This window comes from Notothenia coriiceps, unplaced genomic scaffold (assembly GCF_000735185.1).
Source record: "Notothenia coriiceps isolate Sejong01 unplaced genomic scaffold, NC01 NC01_scaffold00031494, whole genome shotgun sequence".
Lineage (NCBI taxonomy): Eukaryota > Metazoa > Chordata > Actinopteri > Perciformes > Nototheniidae > Notothenia > Notothenia coriiceps.
In genome coordinates this window covers 552965-564367 of record NW_011364195.1, presented here as the reverse complement: position 1 = coordinate 564367, position 11403 = coordinate 552965, and the positions used below count along the sequence as shown (strand labels likewise).

The 11403-nt window shown below is 39.7% G+C and overlaps 1 protein-coding gene across 1 annotated transcript in view; it reads left to right on the top strand.

Annotated features, from left to right (window-relative positions):
• The first annotated feature begins 255 nt into the window (after positions 1 to 255).
• The window catches only part of LOC104960047 (DExH-box helicase 57), a 17122-nt gene continuing 5974 nt past the window's right edge, over positions 256 to 11403 (top strand). Inside the window, exons 1-3 of the mRNA XM_010787993.1 lie at positions 256 to 368; positions 9110 to 9206; positions 9674 to 9878. Coding sequence (XP_010786295.1) covers positions 256 to 368; positions 9110 to 9206; positions 9674 to 9878 — 415 coding nt within the window. The remainder of the gene's footprint in view (positions 369 to 9109; positions 9207 to 9673; positions 9879 to 11403) is intronic.

The window sequence follows — 11403 nt, the reverse complement described above, 5'->3', positions numbered from 1 at the left end:
ACTGCAACGCATTTCTCCTAATGGAAATGTTTTAGGCTGTTGCTACGCGTTTGCACCTGTCGGCCACCGTACAATTCACCTCCTCAATGAATGCATTATCAAGGACATTGACCCCTAGTCCAGATTCTTCAGTGCAAGGTGATTTTTGCGGCCAAACCTGGTAGCAATGTGATGAGAACTACAAGGGAGATGCTACTACAGTCGATGTCTGAAGTGACTTTTACGGGACAGTGGATAGTGACCGCTCCAGCGCCAATGACAACAGCCATCAAGTCAGCCCTGTCTCTAAATCCCACCCCCTTACTGAGCAGGCCACAGTGGAGGAAAAGAAGGGAGAAAGAAGAGAGGAGAGTAAAAGAGGGGGCAGGGTGAGATAGGACAAGTAAGGAGAAGGATATAAATGATGGAATAAGCATGGGAAGGGAGAGGGAAAAGTACAGTAGGAAGACAGGAAGGACGTTTTTAAATGTTATCAGCCCATTAAATGGCCGTTATCAGTAGTAATCACTTCTAATGCTTCATCCTGTGTAAACTGTACCTAGACCATGACCTAGATGCACTTGGTAAGTTTAAGGAAAAGATCATGGTTTGGGTTCCATTAAGTATGTTTATTGTGTAACTTTAATAGCGTACATATGCCATTAATAACTGTGTAATTTATACCTGGCTGCTAAACCCTTGTTACTGTTACAAGGTATCTATCTTGTATTTTGTAGATTGTGGAACTTGCTGCTGTTAAATACCGTCAGCCTATGTTCAATATGTGCAATATATACTTTATATACATATGCCATCTTTAATAACTGTAATATATACCGGGCTGCTAAATCCTAAGAACTGCTACAGGATTTGATTTGTAGATTTGATTTGTTTTTGAAAATTATGTAAACTTTTTTAGTTTTTATTCTTTTTTTTTGAGGCCATATTGTTTTATTATATTTATAACTTAGTACTTTTTTTAGCATTTGTTGTGTTGTCTTGTTTATATATAATATTAACTAACTTAGTACTTTTCTTTAAGGCATTTAAGATATGCAACACTAAGCTGTCTGCTGGCTGCCTTTCCTGCTGTAACGCCAGCAAATGTTCCCCCTCTGTGGGACTAACCAAAGGATTCTGATTCTGAATTATTCTGATGTTGAGTGGGTTATGTTATTTCAGACTACGCTATGTTTGTTCAATTTACGTTGATTATTTTAATTTATCACCACCACTGGAAGATGATTGCACTTTAACAAAACTTTAATTAAAATGGATAATCTTGCGTGATGTCTTTGTTTTTTTCCACCAAGATCCTGTCTATGATCACCTATGAATGTACGATGAATACATCTGCTTAAGTCCATTTGTATTGACCCTGATAACATTTGAAGCCGGTAAGGAGGCAGAAGGAAAAGAGGAGGAATAAAGCGGATGAAATAAGGCATATATGAAGTAGATTAATAATGAAGCCCTAAGAAGGGATGGAATGAAAAGGAAAGGAAGGAAAATGAGGAGGGCACGTGGAGGATCATAGGCCCAGTGGTATCGGAGGCAGAAAATTAAAACCCATTAAGCATGCAAGTAGGAAAAGCGTGAATTAAATGGATAAAATAATTTAAATAAATAATTATTAAAGTTAAAGCAAAAATGGCAAGCTAAGCATGCAGATGGTGACAATTAAAATTGAAGGAAGCCAGTTTGACCCATTTTGTCCCACAATGCTGGCTAATTCCCCTTTCAAGTTTGAATAAACCCACATTTCCCAGTTAGTAAAGAGGGAATTGGATATCTGATTCGGCATTTCTCTTCTCTTTAAGCCCAAGTGGCCCGTTGCCAGGCANTAATATTACGTTTAAATAGGTTAAACTTAATATTATTGCTTTCAACTAACTTAATACAGTTATGTGAAATGTGTTGACATAATACATTTAATTAAAATCCACGTTTCAGTTTTTCAGTGTGCCTCTATCGGATTTTAATTAAATGTATTATGTCAACACATTTCACATAACTGTATTAAGTTAGTTGAAAGCAATAATATTAAGTTTAACCTATTTAAACGTAATATTATTGACGATGACATTTGTTGACATAAAACATTTAATTAAAAGCAACGCTTCCGTTTTTTCCGTGCAGTCAACTCGAGCAACAATGATACATATACATGTTACCCTCTCATACAACCAACCAAGCACATTCTCCTTAATCTGGCGCTCTATTTAAGCCTAAAGATTGCTCCCCCTGCTGCGGCACCACTGCTGCTTGTCTGGCCCACAACCACCCCAGCATCCAGCTGTGGGTTCTGGGGGTAATTTATTTAATCATCATTCCTCAATGTTATGAAGATATTCGCGGGGAGTGATGAGGCAACAGCCGAAACGCCAGACTCAAACATTATGCTGTTATTAATAAACACGAGTTGTCTGAATGAAATAACTAATAACTAATAACGTAAATCAGAAGCTGAAACGAGATATTGGTTTGAAAATATTTTTTTATAAAGTATCCAAATAGTTGCAAATGATTATTTAGAAGACCTATAACACGTAAATATTGATAGACTAATCCTCTCAGCTCTACTGCGTATCTGTGTTGTTGCTACATGAATATGTAATATAATACAAAAATACTGTTGGGTTCATATATGTAGAGTAATAGGGTTTCGTTAAAAGCTTTATTACTCTAAAAACATCTCTTGTCTAAATGAAAGCACAGTCTGATATGGCCAATTTGCCATAGATGGTAATTATGTGTAAAGTCTACATTTGAAAGCTTCCATTCTAACTTAAAAGAAAGATATCATGCTGCTGTGTCTGTGATATCTAGCTTTTAATGGTGTTCCACAGGGGTCCTTTCTCGATGCAGATTTATCACATATCTGTCCTGCTGCTTTCAGATGGCTGCAGGGATTTAATGAAGTGAGGGAGAGGGTTTTCACAGAGTATTACACAGCTGTAAACAACAAATACCGTCATTTAGATAACTGCCGACTGCTTTATCGACATTCTGCGGTAAATATACATTTTTGAAAGGTATCTTCTAGTTGGAGGGTGCCTTTATTAGGGGCCGTTCATTCAATAGACATCTCAGTTTGCATAATACATTCCACCCAATACTTAGGAAAGCAACAAATAAAGGAAAGCAACACGTTCTTTGTTTTCTTTTTAAAATACATTATTAATTTTTTCAAAATACTTAAAAAAGGGCTGCTCCTTTTGCACAATTCCCCCCCAGATAGCACAACTTTAATAAGCTGTTATTTTCTATTGCATGTTTCTAACCCAGGCTTACATATCGTTCCGAGAATAGAGAGACAGGGATTAACACAAATAGAGTATCTTGTATGTAAAATGTGTGTGTATACATTATGTGAAACAAATGGAAACCCCCATGTCAGGTTCACCTATTTTCTCAGCACTTACAGAAGGTGTGCTGTGTAAAGGGCTATATACTGCATGACACACTGCTACTGCTTTCAGAGAGGTGTTACCCATAGGGATGTAATTATGCACAAGCTTCGTGATGTCGCCAGGCATGTTTACTATGATCTGTTCTGTAATATCCCTCACACATTATAACAAGGAGGAGGAGGGCTGTGTTTTTAACATGTTATTGGAAGAAACTTTTTCCATAAGATTTCTCTCCATGGTTACAAAGTTCACTGGGTTTGTACGAACATGATTCAGTTAATTGTAATTATTCCATGACAGTATGGTAGACACATTAGAAGTATAATGAAAATAGTATACAGTACGTTAGCATAAGGAAAGTGCTGATCTGTAGCTCTCTCTGTACATTAGAAGAGATTCTTATGTAAATGAGCTGGAATTTATATCCAATCTCAGTAAATGGACTGTATTAGGAATCAGCCCAATTATTATGACCACATTACAATTAGTGGGGCATAATCTGTATTCACAAAAGAAAGGTTATCTCATAATTATTATAAAATAATTTCACAATATATCCACTTTGTTCCCGTCCGCATTTGTGTTGGTTATTACGTGATTTGGATTGTGTACACTTGTTCTCAAGAGTGGTACCAATGATGAATGTTTAAGATGACCTGGTTCAGCTGAAATACAACATGTAGCCATTTAGTGTTGGCACCATTACAGGGAGGTAAAGTAGGGTAATGTAAAGTTTGTTTATCTTGCGTCAAATCCTCCATCGTTTTTGGACAAGCAGGACTGCCTCTAGTGGCCATAGAAATACTGAGGGGGGCAAAGGAAGAGTGAGTAGGGAGCAGATGGTTAGACAAACTCGGGACTTTTACACAGGAAACTGTCGTTCGTTTCCCGTGTAAAACCAACTTTTTGTTTTTGTTTGTGAAACATATTTAAACTTTTGTCTCATACAGAAAAAGGTTAACTTACATATGTAACTAACTATCATTATTATTATTATAAACTCTATATTATACAGTCTAACAACTTTTTTTTTATATGATCTCTTCCGTAACCTAACCGGATAATGACCCAATGTACTTATTTAAGGTCATGTATGGACTACTTGGCCTAACATAATGTAACGCCCTGTTAACATCCAAACAGTAATCACATGTTTATGCCAAATCAAAATACCCTGCACTTTCAATTTTGGTAATGGGTAATCAGTACGTTAGAAAGGTTACACTAAGGTGTCATTACAAAGCATAAGTAATTGACGAGTTGGGACTTAGAACGTGATGCAAAAGCAAAAATGCAAATATACATACTGTATACCAGAGAATTAGTAGGGCATTGTTCCGTTAGTTGCACCATTTTGGATTCTTTATAGTGGATAACATACAGTACAAAGGATCAAATATTTTACCTTTTTAAAGACAAACATTCAGATATTCATTTTGGTGACATGGCAAATACACTATGTTCTAGTCTTGTCTAGAAAATCAATCTTTTGAGCTATAGTTCTTAATTATATAACATTCGTTGCTGAAGTGCAATGAAACCCTAACTTGTAATTTCCCACCCACCTTCAGCGACGTGACATATCTCAGCCTGTTCTGTTGGCAGATAATGAACAGAGAGCTTTGAGAATCTTGTTAAGTTATTCAAAAGGGACATTGACTCATGAATATACTGCCTGTATCTTATTGGCAGAGGAAAGTCACAAACCTGACAGGAAATGTCTCAAGATAAACTAGTGCAACATTGGAAGTGGTGTAGAGTTTAATGTGGCGGACAGCTATTGGCAGAGCAAATAATGAAGGCTGTGATTGAGATTGTTCTTCTGAGAGGTAGCCATGAAGGCTGCCAAGGATCTAAATGTTGTGTCACACTTTTGAGCATGAAAGCTGTTGGTTTTAGGATTTTCTGACGTGCAAACTTTATGTTAGATAGACATGACGTGTGATTGGGTTAGTGGCTTTATTTAAAGTTTATTTGGTCTTTTAATCAATTTGCTCTTATCATTATTAGTATGGCTTAAAGGCACACTTTGAAAACAGCCAGTATTGCTGAATCTCTGACTGCCTAGGATTACATGTAGTTTATCTGATTCAGTAAATCAGTGGAAACACATCGGTTTGGCAGCTTTTTGGAGTGGACTGTCAACAGAAATATGTGCAATGTTGTAGTGGATTTATACAGTCTCTGCCATACGCCTCACAACTCTGGCTGGAAATAATGCAGCATCTCTTGTCTTTGTTTCAGCCTCCATTCACATGACTGATGGTCAGGTTGCTCAAGACCTGCGTGGTTCTATGTTCTGTATGGAGTTGTGGGACTCTTTCACTCAAACCCACATCCACACAGACACCTGTAAAGGCCAACTGGAGCAGTGTAAAAGTGGAGCAGTGCTGCCCCATTTTACTGGTTCATCTGGCATCAGTGTAACATATATTCCCTGCAAGTCACTCCATGTCGAACAAGCTTTTATTGATGTTCATTTTTGCCAGGGAAGTATGCTCGGGGATTAATCCCAAATTAAAGTTTTAATCCGTAACATTTCAGTTCTGGTCGACTTGGCGACACCTGTGTTAACAAGTTTTTTTAAAGGGTTCCTATTATGCTTTGCCAGAGGGAGTCTCTCCCACAGACTCCCCCCCCCCCCTGCCTGAAACGTCTCGACTCTAGTCTTGTGTTTACTTCCGCCACATAGTGACATCACTATGTAACATTTGTGCTTCTATCGGCTACCACTAAAACACATTGTACGTAATAGGCTTAGGGGTGGGACATCTCTTAGCGATTGACCAATTATAACAGAGACAGCCAGCTATCAAATCAGAGTAGACTGGGCTCTGGTTTCAGACAGAGGGTGAAAAGAGGTGCTGCAGTACAGGCAGTAAGAGACAAATAAAGAGCTTTTTGAACATTAAAGCAGTAGAGGCTCAACAAACAATTATGAAAACTGAACATTTGCATCATTCGCGCCCTTTAATACTACAGGTTCTTTTTATCTGGGGGCAGCAAACACTTGTTGAGCAGCTAATTTGTCAGAATGTTATGTTTAGAAAGACGTCAGACAATAATTTGTCTTGTTCCATCAAGCCATGAGCAACTGTGATCTGATTTCATGTTGCACACGGCATTTTACTCCCAACTGTAGGGCATCATTGAATTGGTTACCTCGCTGAAAAGTTGTCTGCAGCTCTTCAGCGGGGTCTATTACTCTCTGCAATATTTAAAACTGATCCGTTGTTAAAAAGTCTAGCCTTGCAGAGGCATTTATGACGAAAGATCAATGTCGGGCACCAACCTCAGGGACAAATACAGTTCCCTGTGACTGCTCCACAATAAAAGCCGCCCTGTAGTTTGCTATTTGAATGCTTTTAATGGGAACTAACAGTTCAGTTTGATAAGATGTTTGAGAGTGAACAGTGGACAATTGACAGTGAGGCTGAGCTCAATAGATAATATTTCAAACAGTAATGCTGACACCAAAGTACGGTCTATCATACCCTGTTACTCTGTCATGCAGGTAGGCTATGTTTTAACATTGGAGATCTATTGGCTCACATAGTGCTGACCAATTACAATACAAAATATGCAGTTTGATTGTTGATTTGATTTGAAAAGTGACTGATCATGCATTTCAAACTTTGACACATTTTACCAAAACTGTGGATAGAAATTGTACATTAGATTCTAGAACATGTATTTATTTGAGTTTTTATGATAAATGTCATCAAAACATTATATTTATTCACATCCTCCTGTCTTTTCTCGATTGTCAGCTGTAGCCATTAATCATTTAATCCTGCACCTTGGTGATAGAAGAGCTCTTTTAATCATACTATACAGTATTTGGACTGGTTAATGTCCTATAATTAGCCGTTGATGGCTGCAGCCGGTGTTGTCAAACTATGCAAATATGCCCGCGAGCACATTACACTGTTCTAATTGGCATCGCTGCTCTCTCCAATGTTCCCTGTACGAAGCTGTAGTCCTCACTGCTGCTGACAAGACAGGAAGGTTCGGAAAGCAAACACAGAAAGGTTGTAGGAGACAAAATAGAGTACAATCACATGACCTCTGCATTCTCTACCGCAGTGACAGCTCGCCCAGCAGGTGGGAAATCAGACGGCTGCGGCATAAACATCATCCAGGCACTGCAGCTCTTCCACATCAAACATTCACTGTGTGCTCATGTCTTTAAATGAAAAAGCTTCTATTTACAAACCAAACCAAAGGAAATAAATATATAATTAGTAATGCGTGGCTTTGTTTTTGCTTTTTACTCCTTAAAGAAACATACCGTCAGTCAGATGACACCTTCTGCTTCTGTCTTGTTCTTAAGTCATTCTCTTGGTGGAGGGCTTTTTTTTTTAAGCATTATGGAAAACGTATTTGTGAATTGTTTCAGCTTGATATTTAGATATTTCCCAATAATATGCCATTTTAAATTTGTATCATGCTCGGTTTGACAGCGATAACTTAGTATATTTGTCACAAACCAATGCAACACAGGTGCATATAAAGGCTGACGATCAAGCAGGGTGTAGTAAACAAAAACAAATGATTTTCTGAAAGCTTATAGCTTGAAAACAGAAAACACTTTTAAGAGTCTTGAAATATCTCAGTAGCTAATTGTCGTTAGCATGTTAGCACACAGTAATTTGATGAAACCCACATGCAGCAGCAACCTACAGACATCCTAATGGAGCCCATTTTCTTACAAGCTACAAAAAGCTAAGGCTTCATTCATGATTTAATCCTTTGCCATATGAGACAAATATTTAACTTCCACTCTGTGCTGGGCAGGTAGTTTTATTGAGCTGCTCATTGTTTTATAGGAGGGGTTGATTAGAGACAAGTGGTCCAATATTTGTTCAGGCAGATCAAAACCAAAAGCTGAAAAAATCCTTGAAAACATAAGAGCAGAAGGGATTACAACCACTATCCCTCATTTGAAATAACAGTCATTTCCTGAGGTAATAATACCAAAAATAATGCTTATTGAAGCTGAGATTATACTAAGAGGATTTGTACTGTTATTCATTAAACCAGTCATCTCTGTCTTCTCATCTCTTTTGGAAACCACCCCCAACCACTTATAATAACAAGTTTTATTTTTCATGATCATTTATTTCGATATTGTTGCAATTTACCTGTCAAGAGATCACAACTAGTACAAAATGACATAATGCATCAGTGGACATAGAGAACAAGAGAGAAATCATCTTGCTAAATTGAGTGAGAAAACACATGCAGAGAAACACAGCAGGTCTTCCCCACCTTTTCCTACTAGTGTGAGTAGAGGGAGGGAAAAAACTGACAAATTGTTCTTTTACATCCTCTCAGAGGCCCACCAGAGCTCGCCGGTATCATTAAGCCTTCCTTATCTCAGGAAAAAGTGATTCTGAATGACGCTGAGGTTGTTTGCCTGGCTAATGCCAAAGCCTGTTTGTGTCCATCAGGAGTCGGGCTGTTAATCCAGCCCACACCCAAGCACCAGTTATCAATACCGTGTTAGGGGGCCGTGGGGCGAAACTGGCTGTCATGCTCGCGGAGATCAGCTCCTGCTTTACACCTCATGAAGTGGAAAGGGGGGGCGTGAGGGCGCGGACATGCACACACTCAGCTGCGTTGGATCAGTGTTGCTGCCAAACCAGGACAAAAACAACACTGTGTCTGCGTTGTTATCATAACCAAACATTCTCTTCTGATTTGTTGTTTTACAGGATTTATGAGCGGGTGATAGACCCCCCCCAGATGGAGATCACTCCGGGCAGTGGAGTGTGGCTCGGCCAGCACAGCCACAAGCACGGCCTGTTCAAGGTAAGACTCCAGAAACAATACCCACATATACATTCCTTCCCCCATGTACGTGCTTCACATTCATGATCGCCTGGTATAATTGGCCAGATCTGCAGAAGGCTGTGTGAGGGAAGAGAGCCAAGTGGAAGATACAAGAAAGAAACACAGAGGCCTCTCAGAGGAGCCACAATAAAAGCTCAGCGCATGCTTTTGAAACACTTATTCCCTTGCCCATTATGACATTGACGATTTTTTATCACTGCTCATTTTCTCAGGCTCCTGCATGTGCTCACAGCGGGTAAAGGGATGTGGCTGAGTGTCACTGAGACATGCACACACTCCCAAATCCCTGCCTCTCTTTCCCACCTGCAATGCAATCAATGGACCTTTTATTTTTTCTCTGTAACATCCATGTAATATTGATTAGACACCAGACCCTGCTGTGGTGTAAATAATTGTGCTTTGACACTATCGCTGCTGCACATCAGCCCATTGTTCCTCCTCCCTCTACCTCTTCCTCCCTCATCCCCTCTCGCATCAAGGCTTCAAGGAGATCCTTCTTCTGGAGGAAATGTCTGGTCTTGAAAGACGCAGCTCCTTCATCGAGTTCATCTGCTCGGTGCTCAGAGTCTTTCTACACTCCTTGTGGGGAGGGAAGCACTCAAAAGTGTTTGTCAGCAGCAGAGACAGATGGTGTGGAAGTGTGTGTGCTCGTGTGAAGTGACAGAGAGAACGAGAGGATGTTTCCCTTTAGGTATACACTGGGATGAGATGGCATTTCAGCTGACAGGTGCACATGTAAAACCTTGGATCAAGGACCTGTTTCACACGGTATCAGGGACCATTTAGAGTAGTGGTTCTCAAATGGGGGTACGCGGACCCCTAGGGGTACGTTGGATTACTGCAGGGGGTAGGTGAGATTTCTTTTATGTTAATGAAATAAAACAACATCATTAATGCATTTAATCAAACTACTAATAGTAGATTAACTACTTTATTCAAAGGTTTACAGTAATTCTGGATAATAAAATGTGAAAAATAAACGGGGTGCTCTCTTTTCCTCTCCCTCTCCTGACAGCCCGTCAGTCTCGTGCAGCTCGCTAAACCTGTAATAAGTGACCCGACAGTAAAGAATACACATATGTATAACTAGTAGGCCTATAGCTAGTTCCAGAGTAGATAAACTAGCTAAGTGTGTTAGGTCTAACTCTTAGTGTATTTAATTTTGCTCCACTCAACGGTCCGTCACAGCGGACGGAGCTGTGATCATGCAGAGCTGCGTGTTCTCCGTCAGCAGCGGCTGATCTGATCTCTGATCTCTCTCTCGCGTCCGGTTATACTTCACTCGCGTTTATGTCCAAATCTATCAGATCTAGCTAGTTCTAGCTGATGATATGACTGCCCGCTTATCAAAGGACACCTAAACAATAAGCGTTGCTTGGCAACGGCTTGTGGCTGCAAAGTATAGCGCAGCTATATGCATATATGAGGGGTCAAAATCCCATGCTCATAAAATGCTCGTATCTTTTTTTCTCTTCATTCCCCACGCCTCAAAATAAATAAATTTTTAGGAAAAGTAACAAAGTTTGAGCAGTGTGGGTTTTATATTAACAGAGTTTCACATATTTCAAAACGCGAAGTGTGATAAAAGTTTGCCTCCCTGTCCAACACACTCTCACTCCATAATCGTCCAGGAGCGACGTTTGGTCAGGGTCCCGTGGCGTGCAGTTGTGACGCTCCTAGGCTCCTTCAGCTTCATAAAGGGACGCAAATAGCTTTCAACTGATTGCAATGTATTCCCATCTGCGGCGGGATTTGACGCTCATGGAAGCACGGCATTCGTTTGTGTCGGCTGCCCTTAAAGGCAATGTGAGCGTCCATTCCCACTGGATAACGGAGAATTGTAAACCTGGAAGTAAGTATTCCCCTTACTGTCGATTGATTTTACAGTGATGTCTGCACTACTCATCGACTAAAAAACACCAGATTATCCTTGTTAATTACACAACATTGATTGGTTTAAATTGTGTGCAATGGTTTTGTATTTTTCCCCTTCGATTCGGAGAAACAAATATTTTTTCGGAGTAAAGGATGGCAGAAGACACTACACTACCCAGAATCCCCAGCTATTGTTTAGGACTACACCTTGTGCTCTGTTCGACAAACCCCGTTCTTTTTGACCATTCATTCCAATGGCTGGCGTCTATGTCACGTAATC